The 26,433-nt window shown below is 38.6% G+C and overlaps 2 protein-coding genes across 2 annotated transcripts; one reads left to right on the top strand and one right to left on the bottom strand.

The window, feature by feature from the left end:
• Positions 1–14,879: 14,879 nt before the first annotated feature.
• styx (serine/threonine/tyrosine interacting protein) lies at positions 14,880–21,454 on the top strand. The gene is made up of 11 exons (XM_040011190.1): positions 14,880–15,250; positions 15,621–15,653; positions 17,190–17,243; positions 17,345–17,442; positions 17,528–17,588; positions 17,681–17,717; positions 17,801–17,840; positions 19,253–19,303; positions 19,508–19,580; positions 20,214–20,304; positions 20,859–21,454. Exons 1-11 carry the CDS (start codon positions 15,083–15,085, stop codon positions 20,930–20,932), a joined length of 780 nt encoding a protein of 259 aa, XP_039867124.1. The 5' UTR covers positions 14,880–15,082; the 3' UTR covers positions 20,933–21,454.
• Positions 21,455–22,039: 585 nt separating this feature from the next.
• gnpnat1 (glucosamine-phosphate N-acetyltransferase 1) lies at positions 22,040–25,383 on the bottom strand. Its single transcript, XM_040011191.1, has 6 exons — positions 25,208–25,383; positions 24,222–24,385; positions 24,025–24,087; positions 23,674–23,801; positions 23,300–23,361; positions 22,040–23,157 (listed from the first exon to the last, which is right to left on the bottom strand). Exons 2-6 carry the CDS (start codon positions 24,373–24,375, stop codon positions 23,010–23,012), a joined length of 555 nt encoding a protein of 184 aa, XP_039867125.1. The 5' UTR covers positions 24,376–24,385; positions 25,208–25,383; the 3' UTR covers positions 22,040–23,009.
• Positions 25,384–26,433: the final 1,050 nt, after the last annotated feature.

Genomic DNA, 26,433 nt, shown 5'->3' with positions numbered 1-26,433 from the left:
TGAAGCAAACGGGACCACACAGCTCACATCCAAGCAAGTCTTTTGGTGTTTAGACCTCTGTGCGTCATCTTTTTATGCCAGTCCAACTACTAGCCAATTTCAGAGAGTACAGGGAACAGCGAAGCAAGTGGGAGACACGAAAGAGAGAAAAGACAGAGACAACACAAGTCTGACCCTCACACTCCACTTGTCAGTCAAACATCTGGAGTGAACGCTTGGAGGAAGCAGCCTGTCAAATCCTGTTAATTATTCCCTACATCTCTACTTCTTCTTCCCATCTGACAGGCTGACAATTGGCCAGACCATGAAAAAATGTTTTGAAATATAATAAGGAGCATATAGTCTATTAATATTGAAGACATATAAAAATAAACTCTTTCATCCTGTCAGTCAGCTTACTGTGCTATAAAACCCCCATAGTATATTTAATGTTTTGTATATTTAATGAGGTGATGGCAAGAATAGGCAAAGCACGAACTACTTTTCTGATCATTAAGAATGTTTGGAGCTCGAAAGGGATCGGAAAATCCACCAAACTGAGGATATTTAAGACCAGTGTGAAAAGTATACTCCTCTGTGATTTAATGGCAAAAAGACCACTCTGCAAGCTACAGACATATATCAACGGCTGCCTCCGTTGAATCCTCAAAAGATGGTGAATCCTCACACTTCAGCAGCCAGACTTATCCTGAGAAAAAAGTGGAGATAGCTTGGTTGTGGATTTCCCCACAAAGCTGCAAAAAACGGCAAGCTATTTTCTGATGGGGGAATTAATCAGAAACAAACAGAAGCATTTCACCCCTCATCAGGTGAACAGTAACCCGATCAAGGGCATTGCGGGAAATATGAAGCTTCAGTTAAAAAACAGAGTGGACAGTTTTGACTTTTTCTCCGTGGATCTGGACAAGAGTCGTGATGTACATGACACAACCCAGTTACTCATGTAACATCTACTCTTACCAGCAGCAGTTTAAAACAGAGATAACAAATTATTATGGAGCAGAATTAAGTTCTTATCAGAATGACCTTCCACAATAGTGCTGGTAACTCATGTGGCCCCTTGAGAAAATTAATTGCTGATCTAGCGCAATGCCTTACAAAAATGTTTTCACCTCTAACCCTCCACAGGTTCTGAAGAGGTAAACAAACCTTTTTTAATGCTGTAAAGCTGGGCATTTTACTAAGTGATTTACTCGCTTTTAGAGCCAGCCTCAAGTGGACACTGCAGTTTTTGGCACTTCAGCACTGGCTTCATTTTTCTGCCCCGGAGGTTGCCACTTGGACAGAATAGGACAATTCTATGCTCCCAACACTGCCAACACATAATTTGTGAAACACAGTTTTAGCTAATGACACTAACACAAATAATGAGGAAGATTAAATGAATAGTTCCACAGTTTAGGAAACCATGCTAATTCACTTGCTTGCCAAGAGTTAAATAATTAGATCAATACCACTCTTATATAATGTGAACCTGGAACCCAGAGGCTAACTTAGCATAGCACGAAAACAATAAGCAGTGAGGTGGTTCTATCCAGGGTCACCGACTTATCCTAACAGGGTGTCTAAAACTCAGTACTTAACACACTATATTTAATTAGATAAATCCCACTGTGTGTTTTTTTTGACAGTATGTATTAAGAACTTTACATGCGTATGTATGTTTTCATTGCAAAAAACAAACAAGCATTTAAAAAGAGGCTGTGCTCCGTTTAGCTGTGCTGTAGTCTAATTACCAACTAGCAACAAACAATTAGCAGCTAGCATCGGTGGCAGGTAGGCCTGAATGGTTCGTAATTCCACAACAACCAGGCAACATAAACAATCTGATGAAAACACGTGTAAATTGGGCCTCTATACACAGAGAAGCCAATTAGCAGATGAGGAGCAGCTGTGCAGGCGAGTGGCTGATAACAAGGGCAGTCAACACAGTGAGTTCTCAGTCCCGTCACCTCTTTTGATGAATGAGGACATTTAGTCAACATGGTTTTACCCCCTATCCCCTGTATCCCTGTATGGATAGCCAGCTTTAATTATTGATGAGGACATATACATGGCTTTCCTTTACCATCATCTTATCATTTAAAATGAGACAATGCTGGTTAGACATACAATATCCTATACAATAGTAAATTTGTGTGGATGTAGGTTTATAAGAACATTAGTGTAAAGTAGTAAAAAGTGTTCTTATAGTGACGATAAAATGTGTGATTAGTATTTTCTATATCAGGGCAGTGTTTGAAGTAATAATAATAATAATAATAATAATAATGGAACACCTGATGAATGACTTTTTTATTTAACTGAACAGGAATGTTCTCACTTCGTAAATGTATGACCTACAAATGTCTAAAATCAAAACCTTAGGGGGTGAAAAAGGGGGACAGAAAGAAAGAAGCAAAAGAAAGCAGCCAAATTTCTTCAGCCTGCAGGTCTCTTGTCATCATGTCACCCAAAGGGACTAGAAGGATGTGTGACAGTCTAAGAGGCTAGCTGGAGCCCCGAGAGAGCTGAGATGCACTCAACATCTAATACATCATGTAAGACAAATGTGTGAAGATAAAACACAGACCAGCCTGAACAATATTAGTGTGCTTGTTTCTGTATATGTGTACTTGTTTTTTGGTGCATATGTTAAAAAAAATGTGCACATGTGCGTGTGTTTGTACATACGTGTCAATCCGTTTACAAGCTTCGTTTTTAGATATAACTATAGACCACAATAAAAGTCAAGCAAAAAAACATATTCCCATGTTAAATCTGTAAAAGATGCCAGAATCAGGCCAATCCCAGCATGAGCTGATGGCTTATTAATGCACAGGGACCTGGTACCCAACATATTCAGATTGTGCATTTAGCTTTTTGCCCCATTACGGGCAATATTAAGCCAAAGAGTGCAGGGCCATTTCCAAAGAGCCAGCCTGTAATGAGAGATCAGAGGCAAGGTTTTATCATAGGCAATAAAACATGAGAACTGCGTGTCTGTTAATAAGACCCCGAGAGGATTGGAGAGAGGGGGTGAAAGGCGTGGGATCCTAGGATCAAAGAAATGTCTGCCTGGAGAGGAGAGGAGAGAAGAGGAGAGGAGAGGAGAGGAACGAGTGAGAATTTGCAGACAAGCATAGAAAGAGTGGACAAAAGGTGGAATGAATTGTACTTGGATCCAATAGAAAACCAAAAAGTAATGACAGATTGTAAAAAATAAAGATCTTTTTCTAGTCATCCTTACATTTATGTGTTTTATTCCATCAGCTTTTCTTATCTACAGCAGCAGCATTGGTTCAGATTAATAGGAGTGCTGATTCTTTTAGATGATTGCCATTCCTTTGTTATCCCTACAAAGTCCACTGACATGCCTTTTTCATGCAGATGTTTTTCCTGCACAAATGTGGCTTCAACTGCAATTAAAATAATTCAGTTAATACGATTTTCTCAAGCTGCCTTTACACCTTGCATTACACTGAACTTGGATATAACAAATTTCCATCTGAACATAATGCTAATCTAATGCATAATACTGTAATACTTTAATTTTTTGTCTTCTCTTTATCATAAACTGTCACTCATTGCTTGTTATAAGATGTTTGAAAGTTTATTTTGAATGCTGGACTACATTTTAAATGCACCTTTTTAAAATAATGTAAAACAAGATGTGAGCTGTATTGTGTGTTTTCATTATATCATGTTATCGTATAACATGTTGGGTAGATTAATAGCATATAGGAATGCATTTTTTATATGGTGATAACAGGTTTTTGTATGAAATAACCTTTATAGTAACTATACTGTAGCTTTAAAAGGTCTGCGTAAAATATTGCATGGACACATAAATTGCCAAAAAGGTGTAGCACCACTTTAGTGAGCGGAGGCCCTGCATAAAGTCTTTTTTTCATAAATCTTCGGGGAGGTCAGAAATGAAAACATGACTTTGGAGCAGCTGCACTTGATGTGACAGGAGCCTTCCCAATTTATTTTGATTGGCCTTGCTTTATGCAAGCCTCGGGTAGATTTCCCATGGGCAACTATATGTTCTCGCTAAGACTGGGAAATTCAAAATGTGTGATGCCTACAAGCCGAAACTACAAATGAAAGCAAAAGTATCATCCAAGCGGACGTGTCTATTAGTTTTGAAACGCTAACTGTGTTGTGTTCGTTTTAAATACTGATAGCAAGAAAGTGACATCATCTTTACATTTTAATATTTACTGTTTTAGTACTTACTGTGTACATGAACATACAAAAAAAAAAAATCACCATGGCAACCATATTTATGCATCTACTCTGAGTGTCAATTAATGCGTTTCTCACCAGCTGATTGATTTTAGTGCTTGTTTTAAAATGGAGGGCAATTAGCCTGGTGAGAACTTAATTAAAGATGTTTAAAAATTATTCAGCAGAAGCTAATTCCAAGTGTAAGACGGGCTAATCAGTCTGACTGGATTTATAATTGACTTCAGCCCACATGCTATATATTGTGCGGAGGTGTGGACCTCAGTTTGATCCTCATTTGCAGCTTCACCGCCACCCTGCTGTCTTTGTCAAGCATCCCAGCTCGTGTTGCGTAGAATCCACATAAAAAGGCACAAAACCATCTGATCAGTATGAACTGTGCATAGATGCAGATGCATAATTAACTGACAGTAAAAACTGTGGTTTCCCTGGAACCGCCAAATCACTTTCAAGCCAAATACACTGCAACAGTTTATGATTTCTCAGCAGTGTCTCTGATCAAATAAAAAACTACAGATATATAAGCAGTTAATGTTGAAAATTCAAAGAGCAGATGGTTCTGTGCTGTTTTTAGATATACTGTTTAGTCTTGATTTCCTTTCTGAGGGAAGCAATTGTTTGAGAGGAAACCTACAGGAATGCCCGTATTGGTCCAATGATTAGAGAAACCATCCTTTTGCAGGGAATGTGTCTTCATTACTAATGCCTAGACCTTTATACCAAACTGGGTCTCAGAATAATATAATTTCTTTTAAAAAAAAAAAAAGCAGAAGGAAATCTAGCTCTCTTCCACCCACATTGACCATGAATCACACAAACAAATCTGAGCACAAATAATCAGCTTGCTTCTTATAAACAAGTTAAGACTCACATTTGAAAAAAAAAAAAAAGAATTAAAACAGTACCAGATTCATTACTCTAATTGTGTCAGATCAGGCCTGGCTGTTGTATCGCCCCGAGGCCATAGCTGGCCCCTTGGTTGTTCCTGGCTGGCCCACATGATCAGGCAGTAATGTACTTACTGAAAGAGTCATTTATTCCTGGAGATAACTGCATGCTTGGGCTGAAATAAGATAAACTTGCTGGTGCTGGAACCAATAGCAAAGTGACCAAAGATAAAGTGACTAAAACAAATTCAAAACTAAAATTGGTATTTTTACATTGTATTATATACCAGGCTAAAAGTGCTGTTTTTACCTTTTGGTTGATGTTGTAGCTGAAATAGTTAACTTGATTGGGACAAGAGCACTGAATCACAGGCAGTCTTTTGCACTTATGAGGTGCATGAGATAAACATGGGCTAACACACTGTTGTCAGGTGCTAAAAAAACACTAGAGGACCTAAAGGGCAGAAATATAAGAGGGTTTTTTTAGAAGAAAGGCAACGGCATCCAAGTTCTCAGATGCAGAATGGATGGCGGACATTTGTTGCTGATGTGATGGCACGAAAGTATGAAACGTTATTTGAAATATTCTTACTCACATGCCAGCACTGAATATGTTGGTTCTGTTCGGATCTGTTTTAACTTGTTTGTTAAGTTTTGTTAAGTTTAACAAATCAGGATACAGATTATCTGACCTGTTCATTGTACTTTGCATTTCCATCTCATTGAACCTCACTTTAACGTACTCATTCAAGCCCAAAACCAACTAAAATTCACTCAAAGTAGAAGAAAAGAACCAAAAACTTGCAGATGAAGCAATAAAACTACATTAAGTTACTTGTATAAGTTAGTCTTCAAAATTTAGCAAAAACTTGCACATTTTCTTTCACAATTGTTTTTGCAATTATTGATAAAATAGTGATAAAATACTGGCATTTCTACTATGTCTGCGTCACATTTTAATTGCCTAATTATGACATCTACTCTTAAAATTAGCAGTTTACAAAGAGATTTAAAAAAAATATTGAGCGGGATTTAGTTCAGCTGAAGGTGTGGCACAACTACCCTCCGCTGTGTTAGATAGCAATCGGAATCCTAATCCATGACGCTGGTCTGAATAAAGAACCAGGAATTCTTCAGTAAATAACTTTCCCCCGGCTGTAGCACAGCCTGGATGTCTCAGTTCAGGAGATCCTGTAAATAACAGTCTGTGGATTGATGAGCCAAACATCCTTGACTGTCTGCTTTTCTTGAATTTTTATTTTTATTTTTTGCTATAGGCCAAACCACCATGCATGTTGGGTGGGTCAAGGTGGCACAAAAAAGTCCATAGCCTTCACTCAGAATATTTAATATACTGAATATATTATTCTATTTTCGAGATATCTAGTCCAGATTTCCCACTCCGGCTAAGTAAATATAGTTGACAGAATTGACAGACTCTGTCGGTATTGAAGTTATTAGATTAAATTGTTTCCCTTTGGAGTAGACTTCACAGTCAGATATAAAAATAAAGTTGAAGTTCGACCATTTCCTTCTGCTGATATTTGCGCATGCACTGACATACACAGAAGCACAGATGCATGATTCATTAACATTTTCATTAGCAAGAATTGTGGTCACTTTATTCGAATCCCCTCCCTTATTTCCTTATTCAGTACCTCAATTTAGTATTTAACTTTAAAAAGCTTTGAATCAGCAGCTAAGTTAAGTCTTTTTTATGATTTGCTTTTCTACATGGACTTTCCTTCAGAGGGAATTGGAAATTCATAAACAGGGCTGACTCGTCTGCCCACATCAGTCTGGAAGGCATATTCTGTGCTGGTTTCACTTCCTATTCTCCATGTCCTTAATGAAGCAGGATTGATAGCATGCCAGTGGAAAGAGATCTCACCTCATCAGCGACCAGCCAGGGGAGGGACGCCCTCCAATAAATAGTGCAGTAAACACACAATTAAGGGCCCACATATCACTGCTCCGTTATTACATCCTACCAATTAAGCATCGGGGGCAACCTCCTCATTTGTATCGCTTTAAGCCTGTAATCAGTAATTTAGTAATGATGTGCTGAGTCTCAGCTGCAGGCTCAATAACCAGTCAAAGGTTGAAAGTGGGTGGTGGTGGAGATGGTGGAGCATTTGTCTACATAAAATGCAGCAACATTTAGGTGAACAGTTTAGGCTGTTGTGTATTAGATCTTACTGTTGGCTTTAAAAAAACAACAACAACAACAACAACAATAAAATAGAAGTTTCTATATGCTAAAGTGTATGAAATTTTATCCCTTTTTTCAAAATTATCCACAACCTCATTATTCATTCTGAACAGCCAGGGGGTATTAATACATTTAACTGATGTGCTGCTATATAGGCCAACAAAAGCACACTCACTTTAATATTGATCATGTTTCGAGCTACAGGGCTGATTTTTAATCAAGTCGAGCTCCGGGGCTGAACGCGGTGTGAAAATAAAAGGTAGACTGGAGGGGATGAGCGCGTATTCATAATCTGGTTTTTTAGCAACATGTCTGGCACAAAAGAGATGTGGCGTCTTCACAAGAAGCAGTTCCCATCGATGGATCTGGGCAAGCCTAGCGTCAGCTGCTCAGTCCAGTAGCTTTTAAATGTTTATGTTTGTCTGCCACCTAGTGCAGGAGACTGGCATTTGTCATTATCAGATATGTGTATATGTGTCATCTGATGTTGGTTCTATCACTTTAAAATACTTGAGTTTTTGCATGTAAATCGCTGATGCACCTTATGTCCTTCCCAGTTTACCTTGCTGGTGCAAGCTTTCATAATCACTGAATAAACATTTTCCAGTCTGTTACCAGAATAATCCAAGTCAGCAGATATTCCTTGTTTGCAGAGCCTTGACAGAAAACAGTGCAACGTCTTACCTGCACCTCCTCAAACCTATTAAGTGATCTCTTGTGGATACCATGAGAATGTACTGGATGTATGCTCATGTGGGTGGGTTTGAAGGAAGATTTCAAAAAACTAAAGCGTAATATTACCATCCACGACAAATTTGAAAAGTATTCAGATAATGTTAATGATTTCTCCTGATCTCAGTCCTGCTTAATGCCACAAGAACGTCCAAAAAACACCCACCCGTACACCCTCAGCCATTACACTGATAAATGCATGATAAGATTAAACACTGACACAACAGTTTCCCAAGTGAGTAAAGTTTCTTTTTACCAGCGCTGATGGCATTTAATAATCAAAAGTGTAGAAGTTTTCACAGACAGCAGGGGGCTTTTATTATTCTTTAGGGATTAGAATTTTTCTCCAAGAGAAATATTATCACCCATGAATATGAGTTATGTAAGATAATGCCACTCCGTATAGACCCCCGTGGGTGTTCTGTGCCAAGTTAGCATATTTAGGTTGTCTTCTACTGTATATGCTCATCCCATTGCTATAATGTTTCCTCTGCTTGTGCTGGTTGACTGGTGACTGTTAAAGCGTGATTCAGTAGGTCCACAGTACCTTTATGGATGTGGTATATTCGTGTTTGTATTACAAAAAAGGGTTATTGGCTGTTAGCTGGCAACCTGTCCAGAGTACACTCTGCCCCTCACACTATGACATCACATCCAATTCTGAACCCTGCAGTTAAGAAAATTGAAGGATGGATGGATCTTCCCAAAATCTAATTCAAAGGAATCAACTTATCTTCTACTTCTTAGTAATTTTAGTTGTACTTGTTATTCTTGGTAATCCTCTGAGTCAGCTCTCTTAGACTGAACCATAAATTGCTGGAGGAAAATGATTCTAGGGGGCAAATGTCTTTTTGTTTTATTAAAAAATCCAAGGTCGAAATTATTACTGGTCCTCAGTCACAGTTTGATCTCCACACAATAATAAATATCACACGGTCTCTCTATCAAATTTGATAAGTCTGGATGCAGCCACCTTTATTACAGTTGTCTTTGAAGCAATAAAAAATGATTAAAATATCTAAAATCTGTTGCTTTAATTAACTATAACAACTGGATACAGTTACCATATTAGAGCTAGAAGAAGTGTACATTACTGTTAGGCAGATTGGGTTGTGTGTCTTGGCTGTAGTTTCATTGTCTCAATCTCAGCTCCCCCTCTGACTCTGTTGTCTACTGTCCCATCTATATGTTAATGTAGGACTTTTAAGAGAGTAAACAGAACGACTCCACCAGGTTGCATTTTCTTGCTAAACTATTTAAAGTTCCTTGAGGATTTTCTTTTAGTAAGTTCCTCAAATTAACTAACATTTTCTCACATGTTCTTGCTATTATTTTCTCCCTGAAAAAGGCAGAGCTTCTGTAATATACTTTGGCTTTCCATTGTACATTTTGATTCATATACAGCCAGTTTCAGAACATCCAGATATCTATGATGGCTTTTTGTCACAGATTTATATAGCAGGGGGGATGGAGTATATTTTCCATAGGTGATATGAGTTAAAGAACCACCTTTCAGTGCAATGTTTGCATTATTACTGCCAAAGTTTTGGGGGGTTTTAAGTTATAAAACACAGTTTGAGTGGCTAACTTTTTCATCATCCATCCATTCTGTAGCTGATAATGCTCATGGGAATACAAACAAACAGCAGCTGTCATCGGGTTCATGGCTGAATGATCTGACAAGAATGAAACCTCTGCACATCAGTAAAGTGGCAGAATGACAGCTCCGGTTAACAATTAACTGAGCAAATGTAGACCTCAGAGTAATAGAGGAATATAGATACATCCATGAATAATCTAACAGAGTCATCTGCCCTTAATAACATTTTTTAAATCACAAGTAGTTTAAACAGGTGATGGCGTCAGCGATAATTGGATTGATGGATGGATGGTGTCTGATATTTTAGATAATTGAAAAACCTTGCCCACAGATTAAAAGATACATACCTAAATACTGTATTTCAGGCTCTCTTTTCATTTCATTTTTAATTTAGCCACAAATGTCACAACAAAATACTCTTGCTCCATCTAAAGCCCAGCCCAGAGGAGGGATAGAAAACCTAGAGCAGCCTTGTGGTGGATCTCTGCTTGATAGCAGTGACCCTTTAGATGTGCACAAGTGGTTTTTAGATACACAGCATTACTAATGGACATAATTTTTTAAATAATTCTCTTCTTATCTAGTTGCCCCTTTAACATCCATCATTGCAGTAAAAAAAGATGTATATCTCTAAAGAGCAGGTGCCTGTCAAAAGTGGGATGTGCTGTCATGAATGTCAATCTCTTTGGGCCAATGGCACCGGGTGATGTCTGTGTTAAAGGCTGTATTTATGCATACTTGTGAATGTGAGTAACAAACTGTAATGAAGGAGAATTTAAACTTAATTTGTGTTACATTTATTACTTTGTTGCTTTTAAAATAAGCATACACCAAACATCAGGTTGATGTTGTAGCAGTGCTTAATGTTACTAGATGCCCTTCTAACCTCTGAGGATGTTCTTCAGGATAAACAGTTTTTCAGACAAATTAATTTCATAATTTCCTATTTTTAGCTCCAGGGCATGGATGATAGAGAGAGGAGGAAATCTACATTGGAGATTGAATGTAGATTTGAGGAAGGGAACTGTAACCAGAGATTGATAAAAAGAAAGAAAACACTAAGAGAAATTGCAGGTTGATGGAATCAGATTTGTGGTAATATTGTACCATTTAATAGGATTCCAGGCTGATTTGAAGTTACACCATTGTCTTAAAATGTTTTTAAAAAATATTAAATAACATTAAATTTAAAATGCATGATAGCTGAGATAGGTTCAGGCAGCCATCGGGGCACTTTGGGTTATTTTGGGGCAGCTCCACACTTTCCAATGGACTGGCAGATCCCATACCCTACCTCTGAACATACACTTTTCCTTAATCCTCTCTTTCTTCAGAGTCAAACTTTTGAATGACATACAAGTATATATAATGTCTAAGGTCAAACTTTTATCTTTGTATATATTTTATAGTATATATTTTAAAATATATATACTGTCAGATCAGTGTGCTCTCCTGCAGTGATCACTTTATTCCCTTTGCCGGGGTGAACTACGAGCTGCTTTTGGTGCGAACCCTACGAGAAAAGGGTTTTGTTTATATTATTAAAAATAATCAGTTCCGAAATTTGTGTAATCTTTTGAAGTTTCTCGCATCCTCTCACCTCTTTACTTTGGAGTCATACTTTAAATGACTCACCAGCGCATTCGCTGGCTAATGTCGGCTGATCCACCCACAGTCCTTGAGTTTTCTTATATTCACTCATCCAATAAATGTTCTGATGATGAAAAGAAAGCGCTATCCAGCTTTTTAACCATTAATGAGTTTACTTCAGCATGGAATCATTTCTGACAAATAAAAGCACATTATATTCTGTTTTGTATGCAAAGGTAGAGCTCCTCGGCTGACAGAGATTTAAATACAAGTTTTAATCTAAGACAACTGAGTGACACTGGAATCTCAAAGCGTTTGCAGTGTCACTCTGCAAAAAACAAGGTATAATTATTTTTTAATATATTTGTTGTTTGTTTAAGTCTGTCTTATTGGCTTGCAACTTGTGCTAGCATCATTAGGCTCTGCAACGACATAGACAGATGGCTGCTAATGGTCTCCACTGAAATGACAGTGGCTCACATTCAATTAGACAGTGATGAATTATGTGATGACTATGACCTGAAAAGGAGTTTTAAAGGTCACAAGACAGCTTATGCTGTGGTCTTACTATTGGCCCATAACCTGTAACTGGAAGTTGAGTGAATAGACTAATATTGAAAATGTATGTTTCGCAGTCCTTTGCTAACTTTTACAGTTAATAAAGTTAAAGGGAGGTAAAGTCCTCCCACTGATTTTGTATCCATCCCAGTGGGTGAGACATACAGCAAGTATTGTGTTTGCACAATTCCAGTAATGTCTTTATACACTTTTCACACGACGGCCGTAAATCAAAGCTTTTAGTTCATGGCTAATGCGACCTGCTGAATTTCATTCTGAGCACGAAAATGAAGAGGAGAGGTGATTTAAGTAAAACTGGTTCCAGACGGGTTGGCCTTGATGATGACAGGGGTCAGATAGGAGGGCAACTAACTCATATAACTATTCTTATACCCAAGGTGTGCAGAAGAAGATCTTTGAACACACATGCTGAAGCTTGAAGTAGATAAGCTACAGGAACAGAAGGACCACATCAGCCGCCCCTCCCCTCCTGTCAGCTAAGAACAGGAAACTAAGGCTACAGTTCACACAGGCTCATCAAAACCTGAACAACATGAAAGCATCGGATCCATCCTGCTTTGTCTTGGTAGTTCTGGTGGTATGTCTTCTGGTGGTGACATAATAGTCTGGGCATCATTTAAACATCACAGCCTAAATCAGTTTTGTTGCTGACCATGTCCATCCTATTATTAGAAGTTCAAATCATCTCAAACGAATTTCTTGAAAATGAGAGTGAGTTCCCTGTACTCACATCTTTTGGGATGTGGTGGAATGAGAGATTTCCAGTACCTTGTTGAATCTGTGCAATGAAGAATTAAGTCAGTTCTAAAGGCTAAAGCGGACACAACTCGCTGCTACCTGGGTGTGCTTAATGAACTGGCCGGTGAGTGTATATGTGACTCAAAGAGATCAATCAGCTAAATCAGTTTTACATATCTTAAAATAATTAAGGATTAGAATCATAAGTCTTTAAGTCTATAATTATGAATTGATTCACTGTGGCTCAAAAAGTTATTTTATTACTTTGCACATGGTTTATGATGTTATTAATGAATTATTAATACAAAAAGGACCCATTAGATTTATTAAGTCAACTGACTTCTGATTGATTACCTTAAACTACTAAGAACACACAAGTTTCACATGTATATTAAATTTAATTAAATTCAAATTAAAGTTATCAAAGCATAACATATCAAAGACCACCAGGAATCAAGATCAGGAGTAAGTCTATATTTTTAAAAACCTCAACCAAAGAAACATACTTTTATTTTTTTCATACTGTGTGACACGTTTCTTTGTTATGTTGAAACGCATGGCAGTGTAGTTTATATGGAAGAACCGAGTACATCAGAGGGACAGCTCAGGCTGAGCAGTTTGGAGACAAAGTCAGAGAGACGAGGCCGACATGGTTTGGACGTGCAGAGGAAGGATAGTGGACATATATGTAGCAGTGAGGAGGGAAAGAGAACGACCACAGAGAAGATTCATGGATCGTGAAGGAGGACACGCAGATGGTTGGTGTGACAGAGGAGGATATGCAGTTTCCATTACATGCACAACTATAATCATTAACATATCCAAAAACAAAAATTTTCGGACTTTTCCAGTATAAAAATACTGACCAAAACGTTATCCTTATTATGTAAGTTTCATACTAAAATAAAGTGTTCGTTTCTTTCTTACTCCTGCTCTGCCGCCCCCCTAGCCACCGCTACGTATTGCCAGAGGAATCTGGCATGGCTGCTGATTTGGCCTGAAGCAGCCAAATATCAAAGAACCCCTGTCACCAGGATGCCTGCACCACAGGGAAATCATCACACAGGGAGACACTGGCGCTAGCTGTTTATTTTCATTAAATGCTGATAAAGATTTTTTAAGCGGAAGCTGAGAGAAGATGATGCATGCACATGGAAAATGTTTTAACTGGAAGTGCATGTAAGGGACTTTCTTCAAAGATTCTTCTTCAAGGTGTATCTGTGACTGTGGAGGAGCAGCAGTGGGGGGCACATCTGTCCTTGCACCTGATAAGAAATAACTTTTGGTTACACCACCCATGCTGACCAGCGGTGCTGCAAAGCTAGGATACATTATTCAGACACACAAACATATGCACTTATAGAAAACCCACACACGCACATGCATACAAGCCTTTGTTGACTGGTGAGATCTCATCTCCCCTCTGATCTGTGAAGAAAGTGTTGTCCCCACCCACGGACCAGACAGTAAACAAAAAAATCACAAAATGCTGCAATGTCTGACAACAACAAACAGATGCCAGATCTGAGACGCCAAACAAACATCTACAGATTATCCACGCGCTCTGTTCTTTATCAGATCTCATTATCAGTCACTGCTGATGTCACTATTAACAAGGCGTGCATGGTGGAGGGGGAAGAGGTTGAAAATAATAAAAGACTGAAGGACCTGCTTGCTTTTTAACAAATTTTTAGACTGACCATTTTCAGATACTCTTTTTTCAACTATTAACATTGACCGTAAGAATAGCACCTAACTCAAGGGATGAACCAGTGCTGTGTATATGCATAACAGACAGCTCAGCAAAAAAATCTAATTTAAACTGTATCTTTGGGCACTTTCTTACCAGCAAAAATCATTTCTTCCCATTTCTTCAGTGGATGAAGAATGAGTTAAAATTTTGGTTCAAATTATCATCAGTATGTACAGAGCAGGTCAGGAGAGCGGTACAACAGTGAGTGTCTACAGCCACCTGTGAAACACAGTGAAGGCTCCGTCTTGGTTTGGAGGTGGATTTCAGCCAGTGCTGTTGGGAATGTTCTCAAAATTAATGGAATTAGAAACTCAGCAAAATACTCTCAGATACTGATCCACAATGAAAATATCATCTGGAGTTCATCAACAAGTTCATCAACAAGAAATTCATTTTTTGTCGTGACATGATCCCAAACACACTGACATCACAGTAAAATCATACCTACCGTAGATTATTAGTCATGGACTGGCCTAGCCAGTTCAGACACATTCAAAGAATAGCTTTAAAGGCCCTTCGATAAGCAGTGAGCAGAAGCTCGTAGACTACATCTCGGACTACGTCTTCATCTTAACTCCTTAAGTTCACAAATCTAAATATTCCCTTTACAGTGGCACTGGGGGTGCTCCTCTGTGACCTCTGCGCTTCGCAAAACGACCGCTAAGCGACGCTGTTTCCTCTTTTCCGTTTCTCCACGCATCTGTCGGCCAGCTCCTTCGGGATCACGTGACGCATGTGACCGAGCAGTATGGCGGACATGCATGTGGAGCCTCAAAACAAATTGTACCGTTTGTTCAGCTAACCCCGCCGCGAGGAAACATCGATACCGCGCGCGAAGTCGGGCCGGCGGTGGCCGAATGGTCAGCAGGATGGACGAGGAGAACAAACTTCAGTTTCCGTCTCTGCCCGATACCAAGGAGGACCTTCTGGTGAGATCCTGTATTAGCCAACATGTCCACTGTGTCTGTCTGACCAGCTAATTTGGGCTAGCCTCCACGCTAGTTTTACTTTCTGGCAGGGAACAATGTAGAGAGGGCGATATATATATATATGTGTGTGTGTGTGTGTGTGTGTGTGTGTAGTTTTTGGGAGGGTGACGTGTTTATGTAATGTGTGATAATGTGAGAGCCATTCTCAAAATTGTCTTTTAATTAGTCTTTTGCGGCGTTTCGGCACTGAGTAGCCTACTAGCATTAGCAATCAGCGTGCATAAAGTAAACTAGCATTCAGCTGTCGTTTAATGGTAGGAACACTTGCCACATCTTTTAACCTTGGTTTCAAATTCCCATTTTTTTCCAGGATTGGGCGTATCCGATGAGACGAGATATGCAGGTGTGTAAGGATGAGTCTGTTGTTTATAGTGGCAAGTTTAATCTTGACAGTTGAACGTCTTTAGTCTATTCCTATGGTAAATGCGGCTTTAAAGTTCTTAAAACATTAATCTGGAGACAGAACAATGCAGCTAATTGTATTTTTAATCATTATAGTTACTGTTTAAACTTTAATACAACTTTGTTTGGCTGTCGTGGTACTACTTTGATGATGTGTGTACATTTTATGACCAGATGTTTACATACACGCCTCATGGGTGCATACATCTGTAATGACTTGGGTGAACAGGTTCCTTCATCGAGTTCACTTCTTATTTAGATTCCTTAACGATTCTCATTTGGTGTTCATCAGCACTAATGTCAGAGTCAATACCATCACTAAGCAGCATATCAAAAACATTATATTTGTGCAAATCAATTGTATGCTCTGGGTCAAATGTTTGTGCATTTTGGAGGTATTTCCCCTCATCGTTGTGATCAGTGCTGGGGTCGTTTACCAGCGCAAAGAGACTTTAAAGCGATCGCCCAAGTGATTCTCCTGTATGACCTGAGGCTCCAGTCTAACTGCTCATCACTGCTTTTGCCCGAACTGTCACCCTAAAATGAGAGAAAATTGGTTAGGATGTTTGGGATTAACCCAGGAACCATCAAGGCTCAAGCCTGCCATGAACTTGACTGAACAATTTGTTGCTGCCAACATGGACAAGCCAAATGCCCCCTGGAGAAGGGTTTTATTGACAGACAACAAAGATTTAGCTATCTGGCCACAATAGCAGGAGGTGTGTTTGCAGAAGTAAAGCAGAGGCTTTCAAACCTAAGAAAACTGCACCAGCTGTCAAACACGGTTGTTGTAGCATCATGCTTTGAGGCTGTTTTGCTACCAGTAGTACTGTTAGTGGATGGAGTAATCGAGGAGGAGGATTACCCTCAGAATCATCAACAGCTAGCTGGTTAAAACTTCAACGCCATTGGGTTTTCCGGCAGGACAGTGATCTCAAACACACATCAGGGCTGTTAAATGTATAAAGCAAGCTAACTTTAAGCTTCTGGAATTGCGTTCCCAAAGCCTCAAATTCAACCTAATGTAAAATTAAGTGCTTAAAAGCAGAGTTCGTGCCAGGAAATTTAAATGAACTCTATGCATTCTGCCAAGAAGAGCAGCCAAATATCCAGGAAAAAATTTACCAGAAGCTTGATGATGGCTACCAAAAGCATCCAGTCAAGGTATACTTTGATAAGGGACATTTAACCAAAGATTAGTTGGGTGTATGTATATTTTTGACTTTGTGTGGAATAGTGGGAAAATCCACAATTATAATTAATTCTTGTTCACTCAATTCTTTTTGTTTGTTTTTTTTAACCATCCCAAGAACTCATTAAAAGCTCATAATTACCACGATTCATGCCCTTGATGAGTGTGTGTAAACTTCTAGTGATCACAGTAAAATGTCAGTGTCCAGATATAAAATTCTTTGTTAAAGATGAAGAAATGTTGGTGCCTGTGTTGTGTTAATGTTTGCTGTATTTTTCTATTCAGGAGATTTTACCAGGACTGTTTTTAGGTCCCTACTCTTCTGCGATGAAAAGCAAGGTAGTTGCTGGAGGACTGATTTCATTGATTTCTCTTGGATATGGAGACACAAATAAAATGAATGCATTCAACCCTCATTTTACTTATTCCTCTATGTCTAGCTGCCAATTCTCGAAAGACATGGCATAACGCACATTGTGTGCGTCCGCCAAGACATTGAAGCCAATTTTATCAAACCTAATTTCCCTCACATGTTTAGGTAAGTAAGGGCTTCTGTGATCTTTGCGCAACATTGGTACATTTCTGAAACAGGGAGTTTTATTTCATCATGCGTTTTCTTGCAGATACCTTGTGTTAGATATTGCTGACAATCCAGTGGAAAACATAATCCGCTTTTTTCCTATGGTGAGTAAAGAGGTGGGGCGTGTTGTCTGGGAAAGCGCTCTTTTGCTGAAAGGTGTGGCGTTTACAATAAAATTAAATTTTCCTTTTTACAGACTAAAGAATTCATTGATGGCTGCTTAGCAACAGAAGGTAAAGATGCATGCCGTTCCCGTTTGTATTGCCTACAGTGTAAGGCATTTTATTAACAATCTTCTGTTTCCTTGCTCTTTCAGGAAAGGTACTGGTTCATGGTAATGCAGGGATATCAAGAAGGTGAGCCTACATTTGTTCTGTATGCTGTAATTTCACCTCGTGCATTAAAGCGCATCATGTACTGTACTGCCAAAGCTGTGAAATTCTAAAATATGATTGGATCATGTACTGTTTTTGTTTAGGCGAGTGTTATATGTGATATTTTTTCAGTTTACAGAGCAAATTGCATGTAAGATAAAGTTTTGCGAAAGTCTTGAGCAACCCTTCATTTTGTTCTATTTTGCTTCCACTGATCTTGACTTCGTTTTTTTGTTTGATTTGAGAAATAGTTCTCTCAAACTTCCTCTTTGGCAACTGGCTGCTTTTCTTTACTCCTTTTTAGTCCAGCCGATCAACCTCATCAATTTCCGAAGAATTTCTTTTTGTTTTGTTTTTTGTTTAAGGTAATTTTTAAGAGAGAAAAATTACACAAGAACTGGACTGAAAATCAGTGTCAGCAGGTCCAATTTTGATATTTTTGGTTCAAATTCTGGAGGTGGTCAGATGAGCAATGCAAAAGCGAGTGTCTACAGCCATTTCTGAAACACAGTGAAGGCTCTGTAATGGTTTGGGGTTGTATTTCAGCCAGTGGTCTCGAGGACCCTGGTGGGATTATGAACACAGAAAAATACTGTCAGATTTTCATCTGTCATGCAGTACCATCTAGCAGTGGTTGTATAGTGTAGTGGGTTACACAAAAGGTCAGCAGTTCAATTCCAGCCAGAGACACAAATTCCCTTTCGTATTGTGACAGGAAAGAAGGAATATTGTGTAAAACTGTCAAATCTAGTATGTGGTGTTACCACAGCTGATATTTGCTGTCGTGCAATACCATCTGGAAAGTGTCTGATTTGTAGCATCTTCATTTTTTTAGTATGTCAATGATTCCAAACACATTGTCAGTGCAGTAAAAATATATACCTGGACAGAAAAAAAAATCGCACAGTGGAAAAATATCAGTCATGGATCGGCCTTCTCCAAAGCCCGGTGCTCAGTTTTATTGAGGCAGTGTAAGATCATCTTGATGGAACCCAACAAAAGGCAGTTAACATCCAACAAAGAGCTTTGGCACGTCCTTCAAGAAGCCCAAAGATTTTTCCATTATTCTGTCAAAATATAAAGAAGGGTGACTCAAGACATTTCACTGTACTATACACCTATGTTGCCTTGACATCATGACATGCCTTTAAAAGTTAAATAATGCTCTTCCTGAGTGTCCATGCAAGTCCTATTATTAATGGACAACCTTAGCATGACTTACCCTGGATCTTGCCCAAAGTTAACTTATGTGGGCTCCAGCTCTGCCACAATTTCAATAGTCCATTATTTCTTTATCTAACTCTCTAACGTGGCTTAAAGGAAATATATTACATGAACTGATGCACCTTTTGTACCACTTAAGTAACCAAGTTTACTTTTATTTGTTCTTTCAGTGCTGCCTTAGTGATTGCATATCTTATGGAAACATTCGGTATGAAATACAGGTGAGTGTTTTTTCCTCACAACAATGTATTGCTTACAATTTCTGCACATTGTAAAACTAAGCTGACTTTATTACACGGATGTAAGTGGACTTCAGCATAATTGTTATAATATATAAATATACTGGATAGAAGCACAGGAAGCAGTTGCTGGTAGAGACACTGTTGCTTGCAGAGGTTTCATGTTTTTCCTATTTCACTCTGTAGGGAAGCATTCAGCCATGTTCAGGAGAGGAGGTTTTGCATTAATCCCAATGTGGGCTTTGTGCATCAGCTACAGGTAAGCTCATATTTTAACCTTTTAGAATACCCTAATACCCTAATAATCATACTGTCTGCACATGACTGTAATTGGTCTGTATTAATAATATTGCTACTACAGCAGATTCACTGTGCCCCCTTCATTTTCCTTTGAAAGAAAGGCAACATTTATATGATGGCATTGGATAAAAAGTTGCATACACAGAAGAAATACAGAATCACTACAGCCTGTGTTGTTATACTGGTTCATTTTGCTGTTTTTGCTTTCTTGTGTTTTCTCATTCGAGGCTGCAGAAATGATTTTCCCATGTTTACTACCATATATCATCTCTCTTTAGTCTGCCTTGGCTGGCCACACAAGTGGCTTGCTAACTTAGTTGGCATGTGTACTTGTTGTGTTTTCAAATTAAAGTAAATGTGTTATCACACAGTTATTTTTTTTTTTTTTTTTACTCCATTAACTCAAAACAGAAATTGTGGCATGGGCTCACGAATACTGCCACTGTAAAGTCTTTGAGCTTCATTAAGTAATTAACTGAGCGTGTAAGAAGTCAGCCAAGAGACAAGCAGTCGGAGCTTCAGGCACGACTGTGTAGCTGTTGTCATTCCTGTGATTTTTACAGCTGTATTTAAATTTGATTTGCTTTTAAAGGAATATGAAGCAATCTACCTAGCCAAACTGACCATTAAAAGGATGTCGGTGCAGTTGGACAGGCCGTTCTCACTACAAGCTGGGATGCCAGGTTTGTATTTAACGTACCCAGTTTTGGAAAGAGACACACGTCCCATTATTTCTTGTTATTACTAAACCAATGCAGGTAAAGCATTTGGTTACAGCTTTAGCACAGCGGAAATAATAAAAAAATATTTCATGTTAAAGAGAATTCAAAGCAGTGTCGATGGGTCCATTGTGCCATTTTGGCATCCATTATCAGACTTTCTCAGGATCATTAACTGGTGATGTGGTAATGGTGGGTTACTCATTTGTAAAACGCTGCTTGATATGATGTTTGACTTTAAAGAAGGCTTTCATTAGGAAAAAAAAAAACTAGCTCCATTGTGACTCATTCTCAACTGATAGCATTCATATTTTCTTTGGGACTTTATTACTATTAAACACATAACATTCAGGCATGTGTAGCTCTAGGACTGACTCATAATTTCCCTCAGTTATAATTTATTGGTCTGAATCCCAGCGATTTCACTTTCCACAGGCGACAGTGTTCACGTTTGGAGATTATAGGCGACGGACTTTGTGTTGCCGTTTTGTGATTGTTCATTTTCTTTTCTATAATAGGAAGCCGCAAACGCAGCCTGGAGGAAGATGAAGATTTTGGAGGGATGCAGGTCACAGCTGCACAGAACGGATGAGCTTTGCTGATAATGTTTGCTGTGTGGCAGAGTGCACTCGATTCTTTTCTTTCTTTCTTTTTCATTTTTAATGGGATTAAAAATGTAAATATTTGAACTTTTTCTAAGGGGAAGGGATCGGGCCAGGACAGGAACTATTCATGTCTGAGACATGGAGTACTCAAGGGGACTGGGAACAATTTGATAACTCATTTCTTTCTTTCTTTTTTTTCTTGAGCTGTATGCACTGATGGGGGACTTTTTTTTCTTTTTTGCAGTTTTATAGTATTTAAAGCATTTTGCATTTGCAGCGGGACAGTATTGCAATAATGCACTTTCGATACTTGAATTTGTGTAGACGAACAGGTGGGGAAAGTTGGCAAAAGGGAAAGTAGCCAAGATATTTCCCAGTTAAGGACATGAGAAGAGGAATAGCTACGCCTTTATTTCGGGAGTAATAGGGTTATGGACTAATATCAGACTTAATATGGGATAGTAAGGAATAGAAAACTCACTGCTTAATAAAGTCCTGAGTCCTGTTCAGCTGCGTCCTCATTTCTGCTCTTCACTGCTTTTATTAGATTGCCAATAATAAGTCACATTTAAGATTCTGCAACAATAGTTACTGTGGGTCACTCTATAGTGATGCTCGATAATTAAACATCAGCAATGTTGAAACAATATTGCATTAAGAGCATGATGGAAGCTAAATCCCCATTTTAGTATCATTTCCTCTGATTGACTAGACCTGATACATTAATCTCAAGTGAGAAGAGTATGGGCTGTTTCTTCATGATACAAAATCAGTTTTAACTGAGGATAAACTGATTTCATTTATCCCAGCTGACTGGGTGAGAAATGCACCTTTGGACAGGTTGCCACTCCAACACTGGACTAACAGTGGGACAGTGCCACACCTACAACCAATTTCAGCATCTTGCCCAAAGACTTCACTTCAAGACACTGGGGAATCGGACACCACCTCAACCACAGCATACCAACGTTTTTGAATTCCACCACCATCCTGACCTCCAAAAAGAAAAAACACTCCAAATATCTCAAATCAAGTCTTTAGTTAAAACATGGAGCTGCCTTTTTTGTAGAAATAAAAAAACAAAAACAAATGACCTTAGGCCAAAGATGATTTTATTTGACTACACGTTTTGAAATAAATTACATTAAATATGTGCCCCCTCTCTCCAGGATAAAAGAATTATAAAACTTAACTAGAAAAGCTTAAATAAGAGTTAATTTAGAAAAATCATTTTTACCCACTTCCCATTACAAAAACCGTTAAATGCTAATCCCATTTGGCAACTTAAATCAAAACTTAACAGCATGTTAACAACTTACCAGGACCTCAAAATATTTTTCCTCACTTAATGTGAAACTTTATAACAGTCTTCATCGTAGTTCTTGTAATTTAAATTTGATTAGTTACCCAGCTACACATAATCTATATGACACTGCATCTTGCACCAAGTAGGATTAAACAAAAAAAAAAGTAAAACAAATCTTTTGTTCTAAACAAGTTTAGTTTTCTGGCAGCCGTCTGTCAGTTCAATCACAATCTACAATTAATTAAAGCATATTTGGTTTTGAAGTTACCTTGTAGAGTTGTCTGTTACCTGTAGATTGTTTTACTTACATAATAAGTAATATAACTTCATTTGGTATCCTCCTGATCTCCCACATAGCTGTCATTACTTACAGTTGCATGGAAGTCACATATATAAACTGTTCTTTCACTGGTACATGGAAAAGAAAAACTTTAAGCAATTTAAAGAAAGAAAATAGTATTTTTCTTTCTTTTCTAGATGATGAGATGTCAGGTCCACCCTGGTGAGGTAGCCACGGTTACCAAAAGGACAAGGGATTGTGTTGCACTGAGCTTGAACATTTGTAAATGTTTACTCGAGTGTGCTGAAATCTTGAGTGTTCATGGATGACTCAGCTGTGACACAACAGCAACCTCATCCACGGGAAGCTCCAGTTCTTAAGACATTCTGCAAGTTCTGATTATCACCGGGCGTGCAAAGATACAGTCCGTTTTTCCCAAAACCGATTTTTATTGTTCTTTTTTTTTAAACTTCTGTTCTCAGTCAAAAAATCGACACTGCATGTAGGTCTCGTCTGACGCAGAGTAGCCAAACTTCTGGTAAAAAGCCACGTTTTTGGGTGCACATTCAAGAGTGATTTTATAGCAATTCAGTTTTTTGCTGAGAAGAGTAAGAGCCGAGACTAATCTGTTGGGATAAAGAAGAGAAGTGAAAAGTCTTAAAAGCAGAAATCACAAGATCTAAACTATTCAAAATATAGAACTGTCTTTTGATATGTTGGGCAATATGTGAAATATTAAAGACAAGCCAAAGCCGTGTCTTGACTCACAGTTTGCCCAGCTGCTTCCCTCGGCACACATCGCTGACGACGACCTCCTCCACCCGGCCTCTCTACAAATAAATACGATTTTAATTTACTAATTGTCAAGATTAATAAACATATATGTATGTTTATGTAATGTAAGCTGAGCTTTCCTAGTAAAGGAAATAAGAGCGCATTTTGATTTGATAAATTAAATAATTATTAACCAGTTTATGACCATATACTGGGTTAATAATTAAATATTAGTGTTGTAATTACCACTACATTAATCAGTAACTTTTTTACGTAACTGGTGATAAGGAAAACACGGGGAGAAAAAAACAAACAAACAAACAGTTGTGTACTTGAATATACACAAATTTGTGTAGGGTATACTGTACTTTGGCACAGGAGTGGATGAATTTGTGTTCAGTGATCAGTGTTGCCGTGGCCACGATCTGACTCAGATTTGTGTCCTCCACCACGATGACATAGTAATCTCCAGTCTTCTTCATGTGCTCAAAATTCTCTGTCAAAAAATAAACAAAATGTGTGTTTATGAATCATCACTCATACTTTAATTAGTTTGTTTTCTAGGATATTCTTTAAATATATATGATCTGCTGTCTAAGACACAACAATAGTTGTGTTAAATTGAAAATTAGTCATTCACAATGACACTCAGTTAACAGTTTATGTTCCAAACTTAATTATCTCACTTTTAGAATATTTATAAGGCAAGTATGACTTACTAGTGAACTGCTCTGGTGTGACATCGCCTGTCTTGGTGAGCTGAGATAAAACCTTGAAAAATCCTGGAACGAAAAAGAATAAAGAGTTAGTGAAAATTTCTGAATTTTAACCCATCTCCTGGGAATTTCTGAGATGTTTCATATTATACCCCAAGAAAAAAAAACATACTGGTGTGGTTTATGCTGTACAGACTCACCTCTGTTGAAATCTGCCATACAGAGTGGCCTCAGCACCAGGCCTTCCCCTGGATTGCATGGTGAGATTGGGGGAGAGAATGAGGCAGTGTTGCTGCTCCAGTCTAGCTCCCGAAGCAGAGAGGGCTCAAAAAGTGGAGTCTCGTCCAGCAGCATACCAAAATCTCTGAATGGAAAACATGCACAGAGAGATGAGTTCAGGGACACACACCCAAAAAAGTATGTGGGCAAGGCAGTACCCAACTTATTTGGCTAATGAATTGATACAAGTCATAAAAATCAGCCTGGACTGAAAGAGCGTGTGCTCTGGTCATACAGAACTTTGACCTGACAGTTTCACTTGTTAAAACGTTTCCTCAGGGTTCACAGGTATGCTTCGGAGGTTGACAAACTAGCTGACACACCCGCGTACAGATAATGATACGTTTCCTGATCATTCATGATCTGTTCTCCAGGACAGGACCCGGGGCCTGACCAGGATATGTAATATGAGAGGGCTTTACAGAGCAAGGGAGGAAGGTAACACTGTCGCTGTTGCTGATGGGAGTCACTCTGGGACTTTCTGCGACAGAGTTTCCCACTTCTACCACGGGCGTCCTAAATCTTGTTTCCATGGCAGCACCATAAAACATTACACTTTTACAAGCGTAATCGTTTCCCGGTTGAGCACGGCAAAGAAATAAGGGCAAACTGCCCACGTTCACTAAAACAAATTACAGTACAGCGACCACAATGCTTTAGCTAACTAATGTGACGTTAGCTAGCCAAACGAAACTTGGGTTATTGAAACATACTTTGCCAACTAACCCGGCAAAATACAGGCGTATGTAAACAGTGTTTCCCCTATACTCTTAAACGTCTACACGAGGCTACCTTCATGTAAGCAAACTTATACAGCCGAGTTAGCGTCGGAGATGTATCCTCACATTTCATACCAAATGATAAATTTAGCGTTAGCTAAGCAGTTAGCCACCTGGCAGCTACTTACCAAGTAAAAGCCAACACAGCTAGAGATGGTCCCACGGAATCCCCACAGTGAAATAACCTGCAATGGTCTTCTCTACTATAGTTTTGAATGAGGCTGAGCTACATCATTGAGCTGAACACTGTGGCTGCCTTCAGCATTCATTTCCGCTTGGCACTAGCCCTTGTGTATGACGTGGCAAAGATGCAGAGGCGCAACCCACTGACGTCAATTGATTAAAAGAAATCCAGATGCCATTGTTTTCCACAATACATCATGCATCCATGCTTTGTGATGGGCTTGTATACTCTCATGAGAGTTTTGTACAGAAATACAGGTGTTTTCTGTCAAAAGGAGCACAAAAACATACTGATGTGGTTTATGCTGTACATGTACTGCCCACTGGCAATACGTTTACCAGCTGTAGTTCAGATTCATGTGACTGCATCGCCACACTCTAAGAACAATAATGTTAGTTGAACAAAAATGGATGAAACAAGCTCTTGATGGCAGAAGTATTTTTAACTCTTCCCTATACTGCCAGTATGTGTTGTTTAATACAACTGAAGCACTGTTACTCACAATTATACATAAATATTATCAAGTAAGCTACAGTTGTGATCAGAAGTTAACATGTAATCATTATAGATATCTGACCACTCTTTCTGGCAGAATTGGACAAATGTTTATTTAAATGGGTTGATCACCTGGCACAGACCTGCCTTTTAAGTGTGGTCCACACGTTTTCAGTAGGATTGAGGTCAGTGCTTTGGGAAGGCCATTCCAGAAAGTTGGTGTTAGCCTGCTTTATCTGTTCCAAAACCAGTTTTGATGTGTGCTTGTCATTGTTATCCAAGTTTCAACCATCTTGCTGTTGATTTCAGGTGAAGCTGATCATTCTGGAGGTAGTCCTTATTATTCCATCCACTGATAGCAAAACAGACCAATTAAAGAAAACCTTTCTCTATTTAACAATCTCAACCTCACTTGTTGAACTTGGGAATTGAAAGGTTAGGCTGCACTATTAGGACTGGAGGTTTACATCTGCAAAGTAAAGCCAGAAATCCATGTTGTCTCAATAAACAGAAGAAAAAGAAAACCCAGTAAACAAAGGATACAAACCATCATTTGTTAAAAAGCTGTAGAAGCTGTTTATTGAGTCTTTTATATTAACATATTTTACAAAAACTAGATTTACAGAAATTATCCATAACTGAACCATCTTGATTTAGGCACAAAAATACCAGAAA

Source organism: Simochromis diagramma, unplaced genomic scaffold, assembly GCF_900408965.1.
Source record: "Simochromis diagramma unplaced genomic scaffold, fSimDia1.1 OVJJ01000603.1, whole genome shotgun sequence".
Lineage (NCBI taxonomy): Eukaryota > Metazoa > Chordata > Actinopteri > Cichliformes > Cichlidae > Simochromis > Simochromis diagramma.
Note: the sequence above shows the minus strand (reverse complement) of the source record. Positions and strands in the feature narration are given on the sequence as shown.

Coding starts and splice junctions, on each gene's coding strand:
- styx (XM_040011190.1), top strand. CDS start 15,083: ATGTGGAGCCTCAAAACAAATTGTACCGTTTGTTCAGCTAACCCCGCC. Junction 17,244..17,344: donor CTTCTGCGATGAAAAGCAAG/GTAGTTGCTGGA, acceptor CTCTATGTCTAG/CTGCCAATTCTCGAAAGACA. Junction 17,841..19,252: donor AATGCAGGGATATCAAGAAG/GTGAGCCTACAT, acceptor TTGTTCTTTCAG/TGCTGCCTTAGTGATTGCAT.
- gnpnat1 (XM_040011191.1), bottom strand. CDS start 24,375: ATGCTGCTGGACGAGACTCCACTTTTTGAGCCCTCTCTGCTTCGGGAG. Junction 24,088..24,221: donor TATGGCAGATTTCAACAGAG/GTGAGTCTGTAC, acceptor TTTTCGTTCCAG/GATTTTTCAAGGTTTTATCT. Junction 23,158..23,299: donor GGGAAGCAGCTGGGCAAACT/GTGAGTCAAGAC, acceptor TTATCCCAACAG/ATTAGTCTCGGCTCTTACTC.